This window comes from Sus scrofa, chromosome 6 (assembly GCF_054392235.1).
Source record: "Sus scrofa isolate SSC_HxYL_T2T_F1_AM1 chromosome 6, Sscrofa_HxYL_maternal_Yorkshire_Landrace_v2.0, whole genome shotgun sequence".
NCBI classification, from domain to species: Eukaryota; Metazoa; Chordata; class Mammalia; order Artiodactyla; family Suidae; genus Sus; species Sus scrofa.
In genome coordinates, this window is record NC_139388.1 from 101,181,832 (window position 1) to 101,205,630 (window position 23,799).

Consider the following 23,799-nt stretch of genomic DNA (forward strand, 5'->3'; position numbering starts at 1 on the left):
CAAAAAAATAAAATACCATTTTAGAATACAATCTAATGTATATTAGATTGAAAGCGGACATTTTTCAGTTCTAGATGTTAGTCTACATATAACTTTCTCCTTTCTAAATAAATGCCATGATTAGCCCTTAATTTGTTTGGATTTTTTGTTTGTTTTAGCAACGTGATATTTTAAGAAGATAAAAGCATTACCAACCATCAAATAGGATACATTCTATTTTTATAAGGCAACAGATTCATATCTTTAAAAATATATTTTATTAAAGAATCTACTTGGACAATAATTACAAAAGTTTTAAACAGTAATTCCAAGTAGTAAAAGAGGCAGTCTCCTTTAAAACAAACAAACAAAAAAAAAGACCAAACAGTCCATATTAAGTTTTGCTGCTTTATACACAGGAATGATTTATTTTACAAACTAGTCATTTGCAACATTAGCCTGTAAAATTAAGAACATTTCTTAATATGTCTCAAAGGCAAAGTGAACTTTATAATGATCTTTGTAATGATATGCTTTCACATTAACCAGTATGACAAATCACAAGAAACTTAATACCGTGACAGTTCAAAATAAAATGTACAGAACAGGCATTCTGAAGCCAGCTACTGTGGCCGTCATGTGTACACCTCTCGTATTTCACCAAAGGTTCTGAAGTCAGCTACTGTGTGTTAACTCTCAGAGTCACTGTTGTGTGTACACATCTCATATTTCATCAAAGGTTATCAACCAACGAGGCAACTATTCCTTTGATGTGGAAGCACAAACACATTTAGGTTCCAAACACCATGTTCTGGTTGTAGTACATGCAAGACAGACCCTAAATTAGAAAAATCTTCTGAAAGAAAATGAAGAAAAACAAAAAGCCAAGAATGAAAGCATTTACAAGCACTTGAATAAGGCCTTTAAGTGTTAAATCAGTGTTTTAAACCCCTTCATTCTCAGGCAAGGGATTAAGAGGCCGAGAGAGAGATGGTCTGCGAGGGTGAGGATACTGGAGGCTGGCAGTGTCAGCAGCGCAAGAGTGCTCTACCAGAGGAGGAGGAGGAGGGAGCTGGGCATAGCTGGGCCGGCTCCATGCAGCCCATGGGGAGTCCAGAGGGGGAAAGAAACACCTGAAACAGCGAAGACAGGAACAAAACACCAAAACAACAGAGAGAGAAAAAAAGAAAAAACAGAAGAAAAAGAGAAAAGGAGTAAATACAAAGAGAACCAAAGAGGAAAAAACACATGCTAGAAAAAAAAGCTTTAGTATATTCATGCCAAAACTAACAGAACATAACAGCAAAATCAAGACCCTTACTCAAATCAGGCTTGTTTAAGCAAGTATAGAAACTTGAAAAAAGAAATACAATCTGTTAAACTAAAAATGCTAAAAAAAAAAAAAAAAAGAAAAAAAAGAAATTCTCAGTATGAATGTTACAAAAAGACGTTAATTTTATAATTTAAAACATTTCTTAATCTCTCAGAGACGCATTTGACCCTGCACTGTAATTTACAAATCAAGTAAGCTTTCTCTTTCAGCACCGCTTCATCTGTAGCAGCAGTAGCAGCAGCAGCACGTTTTTTAGTGAATACATGATACCCAGAAGCAATTCAGAGAGACGATCACAGAGTATAGCCAGCTATTGCAACGTGCTTTTGAAGAAACATGATCTTTGAACATACTTAGCTGTTTTTCTTCAGAAATCTTAGGATAGTACAAAATTTTGATAAGTAAAAGGGCTCAAAAAATATGTCCTCTTAGTCTTCCGCCATTTTATGACTTACCCGTAATACTTAAGCAATTTTGCAAAAAAAGATTTCTAGCTTTGTCATCAGGAGACATGAACTAAATGAAGCAGCCAACAAAATCAAGAAGATCCTGGGGCATGGAATGTGGAGGTTACTGTCCATGCAGTTTTAGCTAAATTTTAACTGCTTCTTAAATAATGTGTCCAAATTCGACTTGAAGGAAAACTTAAGCCCCGGAATCACACCATAAAAATGTACAAGCACATATTAGAAATATCTTTAGTGAGTATGAATCAAGAACTTACAAAGGTGTTTTCATTTTACCACCAGATTATAAATGAAGCAATACCAAATGTTTAATTTGGCTACAAACTATACAGTCAAGTTACTTTCATTTCACTACACCTCTTAGTCCTTCACTAATATTTTTTAAATATTACAAAGAAATAACAGCTGTACTGATTATCATGTATAAACCAATTCTACAAAAGGTAAACAAATTAGCACTCAAAACAATCTTTATGAAAAATATTTATTCAGTCTTCAAATTAAAATTATAAAAATTCATTTTAGCTTACTGTTATAGAAAATAAAAGTCATACACCTATAGATAATAATATTCTCCAAATGGAATAAAGTGATATTTTTCCCTCCTCCCAACAACTGAGGATGGTAACAATCCTTTAATTTTAAAACCCATGTTAGTTTCAGAAACATTTCAAAAAATTGTTTTGGTGACAATGTCTCAACAAAAAGCCTCTCCATTTATATTTCAAAAGTTTCAAATAGTGTCAATAAACTGGCTAGTACAAAAAAAATGATATACACTGTATTTTTAAAGGCCTTTTGGATTGCGTTTAGTAGTAAGCAGGCTGCTGGTGTATCTTGGGAGAGGTCAAACGGCGCTGGGGAAGGGGAAAAGGAGCTTGCTTTCCATTCCTGTGTGCATGCAACAAGCAGCAAAACAGCAAAGTTACTCCAGTTAGCTGGTACTCAGCTGTGCTTTCTGTTAAAGGACATAATACAAATGGAGAAGGGAAAATGCATCACAGATCTAACGCACACGGTTATTGGCACAATAAGAACACAGATCAAGAGGTCAAAGCTCTTTACAAAAGAAAATATGCAGTACAGGCAGCACCCAAAACCCAGATTTTTAAAACACAATCAACACTAGTATCTTCTGCTTCGTGAAATAACCTTTATAATCTGCTATCTTCTACAGTAACCTGAAATGGTTTTCATGCAAATACTTATTAAAAAGCAGGACTTCTTTATAAAAATATAACAATATAAAACGAGTTGAGGACATTTTAAATACAATTCTCTTATGTACTTTATCACAACAGGACAACCACAGGACAGCTTGTTATAGCTGTGCTTTGATGTTTCCTGGACAGTATCCCCAATTACTCACAAAGTCAGAGTAAAATAACTTTACCTTACAAATTCACATTTGAAACTTGAATATGAAAACAAAAGGATGACTCTTTAGATGACAGCGTTCTTTACTGAGAATCTAAAATACACTGAAAATTCTAAAAATCAAGAACTCAAAATTTTACCATTTCCTCTTATAATCTCCATGAAAGTTTGTCTTTTGTCTTTTTGTCTTTTTTGTTGTTGTTGTTGCTATTTCTTGGGCCGCTCCCGCGGCATATGGAGGTTCCCAGGCTAGGGGTTGAATCGGAGCTGTAGCCACCGGCCTATGCCAGAGGCACAGCAACGCAGGATCCGAGCCGCGTCTGCAACCTACACCACAGCTCACGGCAACGCCAGATCGTTAACCCACTGAGCAAGGGCAGGGATCGAACCCGCAACCTCATGGTTCCTAGTCGGATTCGTTAACCACTGTGCCATGACGGGAACTCCTCTCCATGAAAGTTTGAAACGCACATACCAAAAAAAAAATTTTAACTCACTCTTCTACAAAGCCTTGATTGGTGTTTTTTACTTAAAATTTCATTTTCACCTGACTCAAAGGCTACCCTACCAGCACTAGCAACACTCATGTTCCTCTGGACTAAAGCCCCAGTGTTGTCCAGCATTTCCTCTTCGTCTCACTACTTCAAAGCAAAGTAAAATCTTACAGAGTTATAGGCATTTCTGAGAGACCACTACATTTCAGAAAACAATTTGGTTTAACAGCCTCAGAACCTACCTGTAAATATTAAGACCAAGTAAGCCACATATAGAGCCACCTAAGTGCATTTTTTTCTAGCGTCACAGTTACATGTGAATTTCTTCATTCAAGCTTAAAATCCAAGAAACAGCACATCTTTAGTACAGCTACCAGAATGATTTAAAAGGAAGATAATGTCTAGTTTTCTCATAAAACAGCCTACCTGCTGGCAGAAGATCCATTTAGTGAATGCTGCAGATTTGGGGTATTTGAACCTAGGGAAGGATTTGCGTTTCCCTGCTGAGAACTCCCACTGACAGGGCTCCCGTTACCTTTCAGAATCCCAGTGCACTTCCAGTTGTCCATATAGTTAGCTGAAAGGAAAGTGGTCAACACATGAACACAGCTAATACTATGCTTTGGAGCCTACGTCTGTGTCCTTGTCCTCAAATGACAAAACTACAATTAAATAAAAGAGACCTACGGGCTACACATCGCTCTGGATAAATGGTAAAGATGTTTTTTATATAAGACACGCACATATATATATATCAATAATTTTTTGAAGCTTTAAAAAAATTAACTCATTAAAAAAAAAGCTTTCAGAGTTCTCACGTGGCCCAATGGGTTAAGAATCTGACTTAGGGTTCGATCCCCAGCTCGGGCACATCGAGTTAAAGGATCAGCACTGTTGCAGTGGCAACTCAGATTAAACTCCTGGCCTGGGAACTTCCACATGCAGCGGGTGTGGCTATTAAAAAACAAACAAACAAAGCTTTCACCATCCATTTCCTTTCCTTTCAAGGTAAATATTAACAGACAATTCTCCAAGTTACCATGTGATTACATTAATATCAAATTAATTCTGTCTTCATTATAATGAATTTCAATTACAATGTGTGGGTAATAGCGTCACCTTCTTGGTTAAGCAAGCTTCAGTCATGCAGATATCTAACTTTCCCATGGACTAGGGAAGACAACCTCTGGGGTTTAAGTGGCTTATCCAACTCCGCCTAATTGTTCAGGATGCAGCACTGGTCAATGCAGACACTGAACCCAGGAAATCCACGTGAGGGAGCCTGCTGGGCTTGGGCGGGGCAGCAAAGACCTCCAGGGAAAGAGGTCTAGGCTGGCTCCACCCTAAAACTGCACCTTGGGAAGAGTGACTCCTGTGGTCAATGAACTCAGCCCAACTTCGGATCCAAAGCATGGGACACCACTGACCAGAATGGTGCATAGATCCCCAGGACCCCCCTGCCCAGTGGACAAACATCCATGGCAAGTGTAGCTGATGCCTCAGCACCCAAACTGCAGTCTCAGGAGTTCCCATCATGGCGCACTGGTTAACAAATCCAACTAGGAACCATGAGGTTGGGGGTTCGGTCCCTGCCCTTGCTCAATGGGTTAACGATCCGGCGTTGCCGTGAGCTGTGGTGTAGGTTGCAGATGCGGCTTGGATCCCGTGTTGCTGTGGCTCTGGCATAGGCCAGTGGCTGCGGCTCCGATTGGACCCCTAGCCTGGGAACCTCCATATGCCGTGGGAGCGGCCCAAAGAAATAGCAAAAAAAAAAAAAAGACCAAAAAAAAACCAAAAACCAAAAACCAAAAAAAAAACGAACAAACTGCAGCCTCTCCGCCAGGAATTTGAAAGAAACTTTTAGAATCAGGGGCCTCAAGATTCTTTAACTTTTAAGGGTTGTAGAGAAGTGGGGAAGACCCTGGATTTTCTCCTAGGAAGGGCTAACTGGCTAAAGCAACTGTTTCATCAAGTAGGAGATGACTTTATTCTGAGCGTATAGAGAAGTTGCTCAAGTTTCACATGTAGCAGACAGTGTCTGCTGAAGATACTATCCATTGCTACAATTAGTTATACTTTGTTCCACATGGAAACTTAATTCGGTTAGTCAATAGCTGCTATGAACTAGGTAAACTGATAAAGACTTGAAACGTTATAATTAAAAATAACTATAGATAATTTTTTTCCCAAATATTTCAGAGTTCTCATTTCCAAGTGAAAATTCTAAAGCAATGATTCCTTCACTGCAATCTTACCTTTCCACAGTCGGACACAGCCATCGTCTCCTGATGATGCCAGCACTGTCCCTGTTATATTCCAGCTCACTCTCCAGACCTGGGAATTATGATTATCAAACTGAGCCACCACCTGGATTTCAAATTTGGTTGGCCCACCGGAGGAAGTAAGTTCTTTCCTGTTAAAAAAAAAGTGTCTGAGGAATTCTGTGTACACACCACACACAGAGTTCTAAATTAAAAAACAAACAAAAAAAATGGTCTCACACCCATACCACATCAACGTGCATATCCACACCCCTACCTTCACTAGCTTATTGAAAGCCAGGCCGTGTCACTTTCCTGTGACTCCCCAATACCTGCCTGGCATGATCGTACCACATAAAAGACATTCAGTGTCTAAAGAGGATTTTCCCCCAAAATAATTAAGTAATTTTAAAAGGAAAGCAGTAGGAAGGGAAGAATAGGAGTAAGGAAAGAAGGGAAAAAGGAAAGAAAACAGTGGAATTAAAATTCCAAATTTAAAGCTAAACTAAATAGGATATTCACAAGAATGTCTCAGCGCTAATTTAACTTTCCCCAAGTAGACTGGCATCTCCCATTCCTTCAAATATTTAGAGAACCAGCTACATTCAGAGGATCCGTTATATTTTCAGTAATCTGCCTAAATAAAGCATAACTAAGAAAACATGAATCGGAGTTCCTGTTGTGGCGCAGCAAAAACAAATAACTGGGAGTTCCTGTCGTGGCTCAGTGGTTAACGAATCCTACTAGGAACCATGAAGTTTCGGGTTCGATCCCTGGCCTTGTGGGTTAAGGATCCGGCATTGCCGTGGGCTGCAGTGTGGGTCACAGAAGCGGCTCAGATCCCAGTTGCTGTGGCCCTGGTGTAGGCGGCAGCTGTAGCTCTGATTAGACCTCTAGCCTGGGAACTTCCATATGCAGCAGGTGCAACCCTAGAAAGGACAAAAAAAAAAAAAAAAAAAAAAAAAAGAATACAGGAGTTCCCGTCGTGGCTCAGTGGTTAACAAATCCGACTAGGAACCATGAGATTGCAGGCCTTGCTCAGTGGGTTAAGGATCTGGCATTACCATGAGCTAGGGTGTAGGTCGCAGACGAGGCTCAGATCTGGCGTTGCTGTGGCTTTGGCGTAGACCGGTGGCTACAGCTCCGATTAGACCCCTAGCCTGGGAACCTCCAAATGCCGAGGGAGCGGCCCTAGAAAAAGGCAAAAGTCAAAAAAAAAACCAAAAAAAAAAAACAAAAAAAAACATTCTTGGGAATCCCTATTGTGGCTCAGCGGTAAAGAACCCAACTAGGATCCATGAGGATGTGGGTTCGACCTCTGGCCTTGCTCAGTGGGTTAAGGATCTGTCATTGCTATGAGCTGTGGTGTAGGTCACAGACTCGGCTCAGATCCCCAGTTGCTATGGCTGGGGCATAGGCCAGCAGCTATAGTTCCAATTTGACCCACAGCCTGGGAACTTCCAAATGTTCTGGTGTGGCCCTAAAAAGACAAAAAAAAAAAAAAAAAAAAAATAGAATCTATTCTTGGAGTTTCCATTGTGGCTCAGTAGTAATGAACCCGGACTAGTATCCATGAGGATGCAGGTTCCATCCCTGGCCTCACTCAGTGGATTAGGATCTAGTGTTGCCATGAGCTGTGGTATAGGTCACAGAAGTGGCTAGGATCTGGCGCTGCTTTGGCTGTTGTGTTAGCCAGCAGGTGCAGCTCTGATTTGACTCCTGTACACTCTCCCCCACAAATAAAAACAATCAAGAGGCAGGAGAACATTCAAAATTAGTAACTATTTCAAAAACTCACCTCACAGGCTTCAGTGTAAAAATTCTCACATCTTTGGTTGCTATGGCTAGGATGTGGAATGACCTCCCCAAGTTTGGAGCAAAAGCAATGTCATGGACAGGATCTGTGACTGTCATGAGAGTTTCGGCTTTGGCATATTTCCTAGTGAAAAAACAATTTATGTCAAAAGAATCAGAAGTGAAGTTTTACAATCCACATATCTAGGTACTGAATTTTTTTCATCGTGCTCACAATGAAGTAGTATTACCTCTGCAGTATGTAGCATATCCAAGTCCTAACCCCAGAAACTGGGACTGTGATCTGTGAGGGGCCTTCGCAGACATATTAAGGAGCTCAGGGTGGGAGAGAAACAGGCATTAGAGGAGAAGCCGTGCGCAGACACAGGCGGAGGCTAGAGTGCCACTGCCCAGCCAGGCAGCCCCAGAGCCTCCAGAGGCAGGAAGGCACAAAGAAAGGCTGGAAAGCAGCTCAACCCAGGCTAGGGGCTGAATCAGAGCTGCAGCTGCCAGCCTGTATCACAGCCACACTAAGGCCAGATCCAAGTGACCTACACCTCAGCTCGAGGCTACGGCAGATCCTTAACCCACTGAGCAAGGCCAGGGATGGAATCTGCATTCTCAGGGATATTAATTGGGATCTTAACCCATTGTGCCACAACGGGAATTCCTATAGGTCTTCTTTTGAATAAACCTTCCTAGCCTCCTCCCCTAGCCATAAACTCTTAACACTCTGATTCTCAAAGTTTATAAAATTAATCACTATTTTTCATTTTTCCTTTCTCTGCATGGTGGTACACACTGGGAGATCAATTACCGAGTCACTCAATTTAGTATTATCAGAGCCAAGCACAGAACCTAGCACATCACAAGACAGCAGCAAATACGTGATGAGTAATGCATAATTGAGTTAACAAATAATGAAATAGCATTTTTAAAAAAGCAATTGAAAACAAGAACTAAGCCAAAGCAGTACTGACCTGGTGTTCTCATTATATTCGAAAATCTGCACCTTGGCCATTGCATTAGGACTACCATCATCACTGCCCACTGCGATCATGGGGGGGTGAGCTCGAGAGCTGGAAACGAAGCGGGAAAAGGATCTCACATGATTAGAATGTTGATACACACTTGTAGAGGGTTAAAACTGCATCCAGAAGCTCTTGCAACTCACAAGCAGCATGTCACTGCTGGGACTAGAGCCTGCCACACCACAGCTTGGAGGTGGGTCCCCAAGTTGCTCAGCATGGGCACTGGGATCACAGCCTTTCACCTTATTTTCCACATTTTTTTTTTTAATGGCTGAAATAGAAAGTAGCTCTTTTCCCAAAAGGTTTCAAGCTGATTTTTTTTGTTTGTTTTTTTTTTTTGTTTGTTTTGGTCTTTTTGCCTTTTCTAGGGCTGCTCCCGCAGCATATGGAGGTTCCCAGGCTAGGGGTCTAATAGGAGCTGTAGGCACCAGCCTATGCCAGAGCCACAGCAACGCGGGATCCGAGCCGCGTCTGCAACCTACACCACAGCTCCTGGCAATGCCAGATTCTTAACCCACTGAGCAAGGCCAGGAATCGAACCCACAACCTCATGGTTCCTAGTCGGATTTGTTAACCACTGAGCCACGATGGGAACTCCCCCTGATTTTTTTTTCTTTAAAGACACTTCAAGAGTTAGAATGAACTCCGTTGTGGTGTAGCGGTAATGAACCCAGGAAAAAAAAAAGTTTTTCTTCCTGAAGATCTGTCTTGTCAGTCTCATGAAGCCAAAAACAAAATGTGATTAGCGATTTAGGTCTTGGAGTTCCCATCATGGCTCCAAAAGTCAAGAGAAAAAAAAAAGGTTTAGATCTTTATCACTAGTAATAAAGCTTTAGTTAATGAGATCATATCATTGAGATAAGAAAAATACCAGGTAAACTGAAAAGTAGTACAGTAATAAAATTACACTTTACTTATGATTCTTGGCTATTCAAAGGGATATAAATTCCATAGTAGTTTCTGTATCTCACAAATTTTGGTGGGGGGTTTTTTGGGGGGGTGATGTTTTTTGGTTTTTAGGGCCGCACCCACAGTATATGGAAGTTCCCAGGCTAGGGGTCAAATTGGAGCCATAGCAGCCAGCCTACACCATGGCCACAGCAACAGCAATGCAAGATCCGAGCTGGATTCTTATCCCACTGAGCAAGGCTAGGGATCAAATAATCCTCATTCTCATGGATCCCAGTCGGGTTTGTTAATGGCTGAGCCAGGAAGGAAAATCCTGTTTTTGTCTTTTTAGAGCTGCATCCGAGGCATATGGAGAGCCCCAGGCTAGGGGTGGAATCAGAGCTACAGCTGCTGGCCTACACCACCGCCACAACAATGCAGGATCCACAACAATGCAGGATCTGAACCAAGTCTGAGCCCTATACCACAGCTCACAGCAATGCTGGATCCTTAACCCTTTGAGTGAATAGATAGTGATCAAATCTGCGTCCTCATGGATACTAGTCAGATTGTCTCCACTGAACCATAATAGGAACTCCAATTTCTTTTTCCAATGTTCTACAAATCCAACTTTTTTTAAACAAGGTTAAATATTTCAGCAAGAACAAGTACAGTTAATATATTCTAAGATGATTGAAAATAGTCATTTTAAAATATTCTAAAAAATAAATAATAAAACATCCAGATAACAACTGAATTGAGGCTACCTCATTTGTATACCCAGAAATAAGATATTCACATTTCACCCATTTTCCACAATATGACTCACAACTGAATAGTGAGCAAAACTACCCAAGTCTCAAACTGAATACAGTAGACTGATCATCTCCTTCCTAGGCTCCATGGAAATGATGAAACACCACAACAGCACTGGAAATCAGGTGCCCTCAGAAATCAAGAAATCTGCAGGAATTCCAGGAAGACAGGAAGCAGACCAGACAGAGCAAATGCTAAGGGAGCTCTTTCTGTTCAACCACTCTCAATGAGGAGATAATTCTAGAAGATCCAACCTCTAAGCAATAAGCAAATAATCAATAGTAATGAGTCATGGGCAATCGTGAATTGATTCATTTAAAGAAGTACAATCAGGGAGTTCCTGTGTAATGAAACAGGTTAAGGATCTGGTGTTGCCACACTGTGACGCAGGTCAGTCACAGCTATGGCGCAGGTTCGATCCCTGGTCTGGGAACCTCCACATGCCACAGGTGCATGCCACAGCCAAAGAAAAAAAAAAAATGCAACCAGAAAACTCGCATGGCTGGCAGATGACACTGGGCTAAACAAAGTCTAAGAAGGACCCTAGTGAGATGATTAGAACTTAAAAGATAAACGTAGTATCCCTAAAACCAGAAGAGCAAGGGAGTTCCTGCTACGCCATAATAGGATCAGCAATGTCTCTGGAGCACTGCGACACAGGCTCACAGCCTGGCGCAGTGGGTTAAGGATCCAGCATTGCCACAGCTACATTGCTGTGGCTGTGGTATAGGCCAGCATGTGTAGCTCTGATTCAACCTCTAGCCTGGGAAGTTTCATATGCCGTAGGGGTGGCCCTAAAAAGCAAAAAAGGGAAAGGAGCACCCATTAAGAGTTAATGCCATTATTATTCTGTGTGAACAGTAATTTTCACAAAATAGACTACATTTGCATCTATAATGAATATTTACATAATCTAACCTTGTAAATTTGGTACTTAATTTTTGGAATCGACTTGTAGTCAAGACAAACCCCTTATATTTGTACTAAATATTTATAGAATGTAAATACATGTAAATACAAATACTGTAAATCTCGCCAGTATACAGCAATATAAAAAACTTTGGAAATGAGAGGGCGGAAAAAGCAAAAAGAGCTACTTCGCTCTTTTTTATTTATTGATGTGTGTGTGTACGTGTGTGTGGCTACACCTGCAGCACGTGGAAGTTCCCAGGCCAGGAACTGAACCCACCCAACAGTGAAGCAATGCTGGACCTTTAACCCATTGTACCACAAAGCAAAATCCCAGTACTCAGCATACTCCAGCACCGGACATGACCTGGAGTTGAAGCAGCAGGGACAGGTAGGTGACCTCCACAGAGCCTCTCATGGCAGAGTCAGAAAAGGCCATAGCCTCAGACAGGGCCAAGCCCAGCATGGCCAGCCCCAGAACAGCTAGGCCCCAGAACAGCCAGGCCCAGAATGGCACAGGCGAAGGGCAGCTGTTTCGGAGGCAGCTTCCTAGCACAGCCAATGATCAAGCTGTCCAACACTGTCCCAATGCCACTTCTTTTTTTTTTTTTTTTTTTTTTTTTAAGGGCCACACCTCTGGCATATGGAAGTTTCCAGGCTAGGGGTCTAATCAGAGCTACAGCTGCCAGCCTATGCCACAACCACAGCAACACTAGATCCGAGCCATGTCTGAGACCTACACCACAACTTGGCTCTAATGCCAGATCCTTAACCCACTGAGCAAGGCCAGGGATCTAATCTGCATCCTCATGGATTCTATGTTGGGTTCTCAACCCACTGAACCATATTGGGAACTATTATATTTTTTACCTATTTATTTTTATTTATTTTTTTGTCTTTTGAGGGCTGCACTTGCAGCATATGGAGATTCCCAGGCTAAGGGTCTAATCGGAGCTGTAGCCACCGGCCTACACCAAAGCCACAGCAATGCCAGATCCAAGCCACATCTTCGACCAACACCACAGCTCACAGCAACACCGGATCCTTAACCCACTGAGCAAGGCCAAGGATTGAACCCACAACCTCTTAGTTCCTAGTGGGATTCGTTTCTGCTACACCATGACGGGAACTCCGACTATATTTTTTAAAGTAATAAACAAGACTACCTAAGAAAAGCATTTCCAAAAAAAAAAAAAAAATAAACCACCAGGTTCTAAATGAAATAATGACTAGGCTTATATCTCCAGAGGTTTGCTGTGTGAGCTTACCTTGAAGGGTTCCAAGAAATGCAACTGCAGCTTAGCTTGCAGGAAACCTCATGCTGCAGAGACCACTGGCTGAGGTTCATGACATCTGGTGCCTCATATATTCTTACTATACCGTCTGCTGAGCAGGTGGCTAACATAAGACCCATATGCTTAGGAGCAAACTTTACATCAGTAACAGATGTCCTACTGTCCACTAGCGTTGTCCTCTTCACCTGAAAAAAATATTAATTCATATCACATACAGAAGGAAAGGATGGCAGAGTGGAAAGAACACAGTCTCTGAAATCAGAACTCCTCTGCCATTTTCTAGGTATCTGACCCTGAGTAAGATATTCAAAACCAGGAGGCCTCAATTTCTTCCAAAGTTCTTGGCAAAATACCACTTATACAGTTTGCAATCAGCAACAAATCAGTAACTAATTATTCCCTTTAAGGCAGAAGAAAAGTGGCTTTAGAAAGTCTAACTTTATTAAATTATATAAGTACCGTCTTTTTTTTGTCTTTTTGAGGGCCGCACTCACGGCATATGGAGGTTCCCAGGCTAGGGGACTCATAGGAGCTGTAGTTGCCCGCCTACACCAGAGACACAGCAATTCCAGATCCAAGCCATCTGCGACCTAAACCACAGCTCACAGCAATGCCAGATCCTTAACCCACTGAGTGAGGCCAGGAATCGAACCTGACACCTCATGGTTCCTAGTTGGATTCATTTCCACTGCGCCACAACGGGAACTCCCCAGGTATTCTCTTCTTAAGCAGATGGGTCAGTAAACCGGAAAATGTAATTTTCACACGGGCAGTTCTGTCATGCAATGCCTGCCACGAGCAGCAAAGTAAAAGAGCGAAGATACTTTAAGAGCAAAATGGATGGTGTGCAACTTTTCCCATCAAGTGTAAGAGCTGGTTGGCCCTGTTTGGACTTCTATCCACCCTGAAGAGAAGGCGTTTAGTAGAGACCAAGCCAAGGCTACGAAGCAGCTGTCCTGATAATTACAGAATTCCACCACTGCATGTACCAGCTATTTTCTGGCACCTAGATGATTCTTGACTGAAAATGTCAATAAAATTAGAAATTAGCAGTTTACTATTGATTACTAAAATACATCTTAAGGTGTCTGAATATCAAAAGAATATCAAATTAACTTCAAAGACAGCATCTTTGCAAAGTTTGGTCTACAAACACCACTGAAGAATGCACAACACAAATGTTGAAATAGCAATGCTAAGTGGACTTAACTAAACATAAATAAATAATTAAGTCAAATAAAAATCCTTTGTATGCCACCACTCCTAAAGCCAACCTACAGTTCGCTGATTCATCTTGACTGACCTAGAAAAATCCCCTCTCTTCTCTAAACTTCCCACGTTTTCCTGTCCTCAAGCAGCAGTTGGCCGAAAGAAGCCCCAGTGCAAAGGCAACTCGACCAACCCCTCATCATAAACACAAAACTGTAAAACAATATGAACAGCATGTATTCAATACTGAATACAAGCCCACAGTAATTAAAAATGTGTTAGAGGCGTTCCCGTCTTGGCTCAGTGGTTAACGAATCCGACTAGGAACCATGAGGTTGCGGGTTTGATCCCTGGCCTTGCTCAGTGGGTTAAGGATCCGGCGATGCTGTGAGCTGTGGTGAAGGTGGCAGACACAGCTTGGATCCCGTGTTGCTGTGGCTCTGGCGTAGGCCAGCGGCTACAGCTCCGATCAGACCCCTAGCCTGGGAACCTCCATATGCCACGGGTGCGGCCCTAGAAAAGGCAAAAAGACCCCCAAAAAATTTTAAAAATGTGTTATAGCATAAGAAGAGACATACCAATGGAATAAGAAAGTCCAGAAATAAACTCTCCCTACAAGGTCAGTTGATTTTCGATGAGGATGCCAAGACCAGTCAATGGGGGAAAAATAATCTTTTCAATACAAAGTGCTAGGGTAACTGGATTTTTTTTCTTTTTTTTTTTTTTTTTTTGTCTTTTTGCCATTTTCTTGGGCCGCTCCCGCGGCATATGGAGGTTCCCAGGCTAGGGGTTGAATCGGAGCTGTAGCCACCAGCCTACACCAGAGCCACAGCAACGCGGGATCGGAGCCGCGTCTGCAACCTACACCACAGCTCACGGCAACGCCAGATCCTTAACCCACTGAGCAAGGGCAGGGATCGAACCCGCAACCTCATGGTTCCTAGTCGGATTCGTTAACCACTGCACCACGACAGAAACTCCTGGATTTTTTATTTCTAATTAATGGCCGTACCTGCCATACGGGAAGTTTCTGGGCCAAAAATCAATCTGAGTCATAGCTGTCACCTAGACCATAACTGCAGCAACTCCAGATCCTTAATCCACAGCACTGGGCTGGGGATTGAACTCATGTCAGCCCAGTGCAGAGACAAGACCAGATCCTTACCCAGTTTCATCACAGTGCAAACTCCAGAAAACTGGATATTGATATGAACAAGAACAAAGCTGGACCCCTTATACCATGTACAAAAATTAACTCTAGAGTTCCTGTCATGGCTCAACAGTTATGAACCAGAATAGTATCCATGAGGGTGTGGGTTTGATCCCTGGCCTCGATAAGTGGGTTAAGGATCTGATTGCCGTAAGCTATGGTGTAGGTTGTAGACACAGATCAGATCTGGTGTTGCTGTGGCTCCGGCATATGCCGGCACCTACAGCTCCGATTGACCCCTAGCCTGGGAACTTCCATGTGCCACACGTACGGCTCTAAAAAAGAAAGAAAAAAAAAAAAATTAACTCAATATGAGTCAAAGACCTAAATGTAAGAACTAAAACCACAACACTCCTAAAAGACAACTTTAGAGGGGACCCTGCTATGGCTCAGTGGGTTAAGAACCCAACATAGTATCCATGAGGGTGCAGGTTTGATCCCTGGCCTCGCTCAGTGGATTAAGGATCTGACATTGCTGTGGCTGTGGTGTAGGCCAGCAGCTGCAGCTCCAATCTGACCCCTAGTCCAGGAATTTCCATATGCTGTAGGGTGGGGGGGAGACTTTCAGAGAAAACTTCCATGACACTGGATTCGGCAATGAACTCTTGAATATGAACCCAAAACACAAGGAAACTAAAGAAAAAAATGAACTGGACTTCATGAAAAGTTTATGCACCAAAGGACACTATTAAGACAGTGAAAAGGCGGAGTTCCCGTTGTGGCGCAGTAGTTAACAAATCCGACTAGGAACCATGAGGTTGCGGGTTCGGTCCCTGCCCTTGCTCAGTGGGTTAAGGATCTGGAGTCGCCGTGAGCTGTGGTGTAGGTTGCAGATGCGGCTCAGATCCTGTGTTACTGTGGCTCTGGCGTAGGCTAGTAGCTACAGCTCCGATTCGACCCCTAGCCTGGGAACCTCCATATGCCGTGGGAGCAGCCCAAGAAATAGCAAAAAGACAAAAAGACAAAAAAAAAAAAAAAAAGATAGTGAAAAGGCAATTCACAGAATGGGAGAGAATATTTGAAAATCATATGTCTGGTAAGGAATTAATATCCACATATAAAGAACCTGCAACTCAACAAGAAAATGGGCAAAGGCCTAGAGTAGACATTTCCCTAAAGAAATAAAAGGGTTCTGGTGACAATTCCACTTTCGGAAGGTAGGAGTAGGAGCTACTCCCCACCCCAATAGACAATCTTGGACACAGTGGGGTGTCTAAGGAGCAACTCATTTTGGATACTCTCCACTGGGAGACAGCCCTAATGCCATGGGCTGAGAGTTCAGCCCACAGGAGCACCCTTCCTCAGACTCCAAGAAGCCCCACTTGTTACCTATGCTCGCGCCAACCTGCCGGGCTGTAACACAGGCAAAGGCAGGGCAGGGGTGGAACAGCCACACCCCTCCCAGGTGCTACTCTCCCTGAATCTCACTGTTCACCAGCCTAGAGGGCCTTTGGAGTTTTTTATGGAAGACGCATTACACAGGCACAGATGATGAGCCATCAATCTCCAGGCCCTCTCCCCTCCCTGGGGGTCGGGAGTTGGCCTGGGTCTGACCAACCACCTGAAGCATTCCTGGAAAGACTTCTGCTCCTTGGGTGCTCCTGCACGCCCCCCTGCCCCCTCCCCTCCCCACCAGCAACCAACGTCTCACCCAGTGGCTCTGTCCTCGCAGTTTATCATTTGATTCTCCTACTATTTCTTCCCAAACAGCAGCTGTTCGGTCAAAGGAACAGGAAGCCAAAACCTGGCCAAATTCAGGATGGGCCCACGTCACACGCCACACGGATCCACTATGTGTCTGAGGAATTAAAAAAGCAAAAACAAAAAAAACTAAGTTTATTTATATTTCACACATAAAATGTCTCATTTGAAGAAACAGAATACAGATATTTTTACCTCAACAAGAGGAGAAAGCTATTTAACATTTAAAAAGTTAAATTCTAGGAGTTCTTGTCATGGCCAGCAGAAACGAATCCAAGTGGGAACCATGAGGTTGCAAGTTCGATGCCTGACCTTGCTCAGTGGGTTAAGGATCCAGCGTTGCCATGAGCTGTGATAAAGGCCAGCAGCTGTAGCTCTGATTAGACCCCTAGCCTAGGAACCTCCACATGCCGCAGGTTCAGCCCTAAAAAGACAAAAGACAAAAAAATAATAATAATAATAATAATAAATAAAAAGTTAAATTCTAGAACTTTTAACTTTTAAAAGCTACTTTATATTTAGGATTGCAGTCTGGACTCAAGTTTTCTAACATTTTACTAATAAAGAAAAATCCACAGAGTTCCCACTGTGGCATAGCAGAACTGAATCCCACTAGTATCCACAAGGATGCAGGTTCGATGTCTGGCCTCAATCAGTGGGTTAAGGATCAAGCATTGCTGTGAGCTGCAGTGCAGGTCACAGATGCGGCTCAGATCTAGCATTGCTGTGGCTGTAGTGTAGGCCAGCAGCCGCAGCTCCAATTCAATCCTTAGCCTTGGAACCTCCATATGCTGTAGTTGCGGCCCTAAAAAAGAACAAAATAAACCAATAAATAGTTTGGGGGGGTTTTTTTTGTCCTTTTTTGCCATTTCTTGGGCCACTCCCGCAGCATATGGAGGTTCCCAGGCTTGGGGTCCAATTGGAGCTGTAGCCACCGGCCTACACCAGAGCCACAGCAACGTGGGATCTGAGCCACGTCTGCGACCTACACCACAGCTCACGGCAACGCCGGATCCTTAACCCACTGAGCAAGGCCAGGGATCAAACCCGCAACCTCATGGTTCCTAGTCGGATTCGTTAACCACTGAGCCACGATGGGAACTCCTAGATATTTTTTTTAAATTATACACTCCAGGGGGAGTTCTCATCGTGGCACAGCAGAAATGGATCTGACTAGCATCCATGAAGACGCAGGTTCAATCCCTGGCCTTGCTCAGGGGGTTATGGATTCAGCATTACCGTGAGTTGTGGTGTAGGTCGCAGACTACTCGGCTCGGATCCCACGTTGCTGTGGCATAGGCCAGCGGCTACAGCTCCAACTGGCCCCCTAGCCCGGAACCTCCATATGCCATGGACGCGGCCCTAAAAAGACAAAAATAAATAAATAAAGTATATTTGTTTCTTTAACAGTTAAAAATGTAAAGAAAAGTATAAATTTTATAATTCTCATCAAAGCAAGTACTGATGCTACCAAATAGTAAATGTTTCAATTTCTTTAAATCACTGTAAAAATAAATACTAACCTTCCAGCTAGCAGTGCAATGCCAATCCCCACTTTCACTTTTGTCCCAGACCTATAAGAAAAAAAGATATTTTATACCAAGAATTGCTGCAAATTAATATGCAAAACATTAACACTGAGTCAGTACTAGGGCAAAGGAAAGGAACATAAATTCACAAAAGAAAATAACCAGTAAGCAAACATTCACTCATTCAGTCCAATATTTATGGAGAACCTTATGTCAGACACCGTGCTGAGCACTGAGTGGCCAAGGACTCTTCATTCTAACAAGTAACAGAGACAATTACAGCTACAGTCAAGTCTAGTTATTTATGGTGGTTATGTCCTATGATGTCGCTATGAACACTGAGGTAGCAAATACCTAACCACGCCTCCTGGGAAATACAAGGTGAGGTTCATAAGGACCTCTGGTCATGACTGTCAGTCAATACATAATCTTGTTTTGTGTATCTGTTTAAAAACACCTTATTTCGGAGTTCCTGTTGTAGCTCAGTAGGTTAAGAACCCGACTAGTATCCATGAGGATGTGGGTTCAATCCCTGGCCTTGCTCCGTGGGATAAGGATCCAGTGTTGCCACAAGCTGCAGTGTAGGTTGGTTGCAGATGTGGCTCGGATCTGGCATTGCTGTGGCTGTGGTGCAGGCCAGTAGCTACAGCTCTGATTCGACCCCTAGCCTGGAAATTTCCATATGCCTCAGGTATAGCCTTAAAAAGAAAGGAAAAAAAAAAAAAACAAAAACCTTATTTCATATACATTATTGATTCATTAACACTAAACACACTGCCAACAGCACAATAACTCACGTCTGAATGAAGCTTCCCCTACACACATCCTCAGCAGGATACATCACGGCCTCCTGCATGTGGGACCTCCATGCGGCACGTGAGCATGGCGACTGGGGACCCCTCCAGACGGTGGAAATCAACACCAGAAAATACAAAAATGGGCGAAATGTAGCACTAAATACATGAGGACACTTATTTACAGCAAGAGCCAAATTCTAAGGCAGTGTCACCTCTCCAACCTCAGCTGGGAACGCACACTGGATGATGACTGAACTTGAATTTTTTTGCCACCCTGCTCATGTCGACAAATAAGCACATGTATTGATTTGGGGTTGCAAAAATAAATTTTACAAAATAAGAAAATTCACACAGAATTTATAAATAACAAGGATAAACTGTATATACAATAAATGCAAAATGCAAAATATTGAACCTGACTACCCACAAAAATACAGGATACAGGAATTTCTGTTGTGGCTCAGCAAAAACAATCTGCCTAGTATCCATGAGGATGCAGGTTCTTTCTCTGGCCTTGCTCAATGGGTTAAAGATCCAGCATTGCCGTGAGCTGTGGTATAGGTCGCAGACGTGTCTCAGATCTGGTGTGGCTGTGGCAAACGCTAGCAGCTCCAATTCAACCCCTAGCGTGGGAACTTCCATATGCCACATGTGAGGCTCTGAAAAGACCAAAAACAAACCAAAAAAAACACCAGGATGACATTTTAACCTATTAAAAAATGTAACGATGAGTTACCCTCATTGGCGCAGTGGAGATGAATCCAACTAGTATCCATGAAGATGCTGGTTCAATCCCTGGCCTCACTCAGTGCGTGGGGAATCCAGTGTTGCCGTGAGCTGTGGTAGTTTCCAGACACAGCTTGGATCCCACATTGCTGTGGCTGTGGCATAGGCCAGCAGCTGTAGCCAATTTCAACCCCTAGCCTGGGAACTTTCCATATGCCACGTGTGTGGCCCTAAAAAAGCAAAAAAAAAAAAAAAAAAGTAATGATAGGAGTTCCTGTCGTGGCTCAGCAGAAACAAACCTGACTAGTATTCATGAGGACTTGAGTTCGATCCCTGGCCTTGCTCAGTGGGTTAAGGATCTGGCACTGCCGTAAGGTGTGGTGTAGGTCACAGACACAGCTCAGATCTGGCATTGCATGGCTGCAGGATTCAGCACTGTCACTGCAGTGGCTCAGGTCACTCCAGTGACATAGGTTCAATCCCTGGTCTGGGAGCTTCACATTCTTTGGGTAGGGCACCAAAACAAAAAACAAACAAAAAAACCATTTTAAATAAAAATAGAATTGCGGAGTTCCCGTCATGGCGCAGTGGTTAACGAACCCGACTAGGAACCATGAGGTTGTGGGTTCGGTCCCTGCCCTTGCTCAGTGGGTTGACGATCCGGCGTTGCCGTGAGCTGTGGTGTAGGTTGCAGACGCGGCTCGGATCCCGCGTTGCTGTGGCTCTGGCGTAGGCCAGTGGCTACAGCTCTGATTAGACCCCTAGCCCGGGAACCTCCATATGCCGCGGGAGCGGCCCAAAGAAATAGCAAAAAAAAAAAAAAAAAAAAAAATAGAATTGCCCCAGAGTTCCTGTTGTGGCGCATGGGAAATGCATCCGACTAGGAACCATGAGGTTGCAGGTTTGATCCTGACCTCGCTCAGCGGTGAGCTGTGATGTAGGTCGCCAACATGGCTCGGATCTGGCATTGCTATGGCTGTGGCACAGGTTGGCAGCTGTAGCTCTGATTCGACCCCTAGCCTGGGAACCTCCATATGCCATGGGTGTGGCCCTAAAAAGCAAAAAAAAAGAATTGCCCCAAGAACACTGTATAGCACAGGGAAATCTACTTAATAGTTTGCAATAATCTATATGGGGAAAAAAATTTGAGATAAAGATAGATAGATAGATACATAGACATAAACATATACACATGTTTAACTGATTCACTTTGCTATACACCTGAAACTAATACAGCATTGTAAATGAAATATACGCCAATAAATTTTTTTTTTTTTTTTAGGGCTGTGCCTGCAGCACTTGGAGGTTCCCAGGCTAGGGTTTGAATCAGAGCTGTAGCTGCAGGCCTGCACCAAAGCTCAGGGCAACGCCAGATCCTTAACCCACTGAGTGAGGCCAGGGATTGAACCTGCAACCTCATGGTTCCTAGTCGGATTCGTTTCCACTGCACCACAATGGGAACTCCTCTAATAAAAAAGATTTGCCACATGATCCTGCAATTCCACTTCTGAATCTACACCCAAAAGTGCTGAAAACAGGATCTTGAAGAGGTGTTTGTTTACCCACATTCATAGCAGCATTCATTATTCACAACTAAAATGTAGAGGAAACCCATCTCCACTAACAGATGAGTGATATGTAAAACGTGGTGTGTACAACATTCAGCACCCACCCCCCTTTTTTGGCTGTGCCTGGGGCAGATGGCAGTTCCAGGCCAGGGGTCAAATCCAATCCACAGGTGTGGCAATGCCAGATCCTTAACCCTCTGTACCACAGTGGGAACTCCAACAATAAGCCTTTGAAAATTTTTAAGTTTAACTTAAATATTTCCTTTACAGGAAAGCAATCATGATACATGCTACATGTATAAACTTCAAAACATTATGCTAAGTGAAATCAGGCAGTCACAAAAAAGATAAATATTTTAAGATTCCACTTATAGGAGTCCCCAGAGGAGTCAAATTCAGAGACAAAAAGCAGATAGGTGGGTGCCAAGGGCAGGGGGACTTTTGAGTGAATGTTTAATGGGCACAGTGACAAATCAAAAGGTTCTGGAGATGGATGATGGTGACGGTAGCACAAAGATATGAACGTACTTAATACCACTGGACTGTATACTTAAAAGTGGTTGAGAATTTTGTTATATGTACTCACTACAACAAAACAACAAAAATTTGAACTGCACTGATGATGCCCGACATGGACAATAATAACACAATACTCTTCTACCTCAGTTGTAATACAAGCCCAACAAGGCAATCTACAGATTATTCTCAAAAGCTTTTAAAAAATGCACTCATTTCTCTACTGGAATGTGCCTAAGGCAATCACCGGAGAAATACAACAAGCTAAGTTAATGATGATTTTCACTGCAACACTGCTGGCGCACAAAGCTACTAGAAGACCGAGTACTCAGCAGGTAAGGAAACCTGTTCTGTTAACAGACATTAACGCTATACCCAAACGGAGGGCGGAGGGCCAGCCCCTCGCAAGCCAACTCGACAGCCGGAGGAGCGAGCTCTCACCGCGCGGCCTGTCTGCGGAAGGGCGGGGACGCCGCGAGGACAAACCCAAACGGCGCGGATGGCGACTCTGGGACCCAGGGCCCGGGTACGGGCCAGCCACAGCGCTCCCACCGAGAAGGGCTGACCCGCGCGCCCGGCGTCCCCCACGGCGGGGGCGCGCACGCCGCCGTGATGCGTACAAGCACGCGCCCCCTGCGGCCTCGGGCGACGGTGATCCCACAATACCCGGGGGGAAGACAGAGGCTGCCCACCGGCCGACCTCCAGGCCTCGTGCCCAGGAGTACGCCTCACATCGGGAGGACCGAACTCTCCACGCGCCTCTCCGCTCCAATGGCGGGCCCCGCACGCTCCTGCCCCACTTCCGGGCTCGGCCCCGCGCGCACCTTGACGCTCTGGTCGCTGGAGCAGGTGGCCATCCGCCGCCCATGGAAGTCGAAAGACACATCGTGGATGAGATCCTTGTGGTCCGCCGCGATGCTGCGCGCCACAAACATGGCTGCGGCAGGCTCCTCCCGCCTCCGAGAGGGAGGCGCGGCTGCGCGCGGACCGCAGCCCACTGGGACCAGGGGCCAGGGCGCGCGCAGCGGTGCTTCCCGCGTGCTGCTTGCGCGCCCCGGGCTGCGCGGCGCCCCACCCCCGGCCCGTCATTCCCTGCGAGGCCCCGCCCCAGCCCGTCATACCCGAGGGGGTCCCACCCCTACCCTATCACACCCTGCGAGGGCCCGCCTCGGCCCGTCATACCCCGCGAGCTCCGCCCCCAGCCATCCATACCCGGCGAGGCCACGCCCCCAACCCCTTATATACCCCGCGAGGCCCCGCCCCAGTCCGTGAGACTCCCTTCCAGGCCCCGCCCCCCAGCCTCATAATCCTCAGACCTTCCCTGCCCCGGCCCTCCCTACCCCGCGAGGCCACACACCCGCCCCGCCTGTTACACTCCGCGGGCCCCGCCCCATGTCCGTCAAACCCCTGGGGGCCCGCCCCACCCCTCCCCCCGGCCGTCAAGCCCCGTGAGGGCACGCCCTGCCCACCATAACTCCGTGTGCCCCCGCGCTCAGCCCAACAGAGCCCCGCAAGGCCACGCCCCAGTCCTTCGTACCCCAAGAGATCCAGCCCAAGGTCGAGCAACCCTACGAGGCCCGCCCCGCCTCGGCTCCGCCTATTCCGCGAGGCCACGCCCTAGGCCGTTACGCTTCGCTGTCACGCCCCGGGCTCGTCACAATCAGTGGGACCCTCCTGAGCCTGTCCTTCCCCTCGGAGGCCTCACTCTTCCCCGCCCTTTGAGCTCACGGGGTCCCTTGGCCTCTTGGGACTCCCGCCACCATCTGAAGAAAGTTAACTGACTGTCGATGTGTAGAAATTGGGGAGAATGCAAAGGTTAAGACTGCTGTCAGCAGGCCTCTGACCTGACTCAATATCCTCTGCCCCTGTTCGCTGACGCGGTGCTTGGAGCGGGTCAGG

The 23,799-nt window shown here is 44.6% G+C and overlaps 1 protein-coding gene across 4 annotated transcripts; it reads right to left on the reverse strand.

Moving 5' to 3' along the window:
- Nucleotides 1-238: 238 nt before the first annotated feature.
- On the reverse strand, nt 239-23,501 carry SEH1L (SEH1 like nucleoporin). 4 transcript variants are annotated; one of them, XM_084964101.1, is made up of 9 exons: nt 23,438-23,501; nt 18,288-18,338; nt 16,715-16,861; nt 12,618-12,829; nt 8,686-8,784; nt 7,710-7,850; nt 5,906-6,063; nt 4,077-4,227; nt 239-1,112 (listed from the first exon to the last, which is right to left on the reverse strand). In XM_084964101.1, exons 4-9 carry the CDS (start codon nt 12,761-12,763, stop codon nt 923-925), a joined length of 885 nt encoding a protein of 294 aa, XP_084820227.1. In that variant the 5' UTR covers nt 12,764-12,829; nt 16,715-16,861; nt 18,288-18,338; nt 23,438-23,501; the 3' UTR covers nt 239-922. The 4 variants fall into 4 exon arrangements, with proteins under 4 accessions (XP_084820227.1, XP_084820228.1, XP_084820224.1 ...); XM_084964102.1 differs by having other exon boundaries at nt 239-2,737; XM_084964098.1 differs by lacking the exon at nt 23,438-23,501 and adding an exon at nt 22,725-22,973.
- Nucleotides 23,502-23,799: the final 298 nt, after the last annotated feature.

Coding starts and splice junctions, on each gene's coding strand:
- SEH1L (XM_084964098.1), bottom strand. CDS start 22,835: ATGTTTGTGGCGCGCAGCATCGCGGCGGACCACAAGGATCTCATCCAC. Junction 8,785..12,617: donor ATTTCTTGGAACCCTTCAAG/GTAAGCTCACAC, acceptor CTTCGTTTCCAG/CTCTCGAGCTCACCCCCCCA. Junction 1,113..4,076: donor AATGGATCTTCTGCCAGCAG/GTAGGCTGTTTT, acceptor TCGCTGTTTCAG/GTGTTTCTTTCCCCCTCTGG.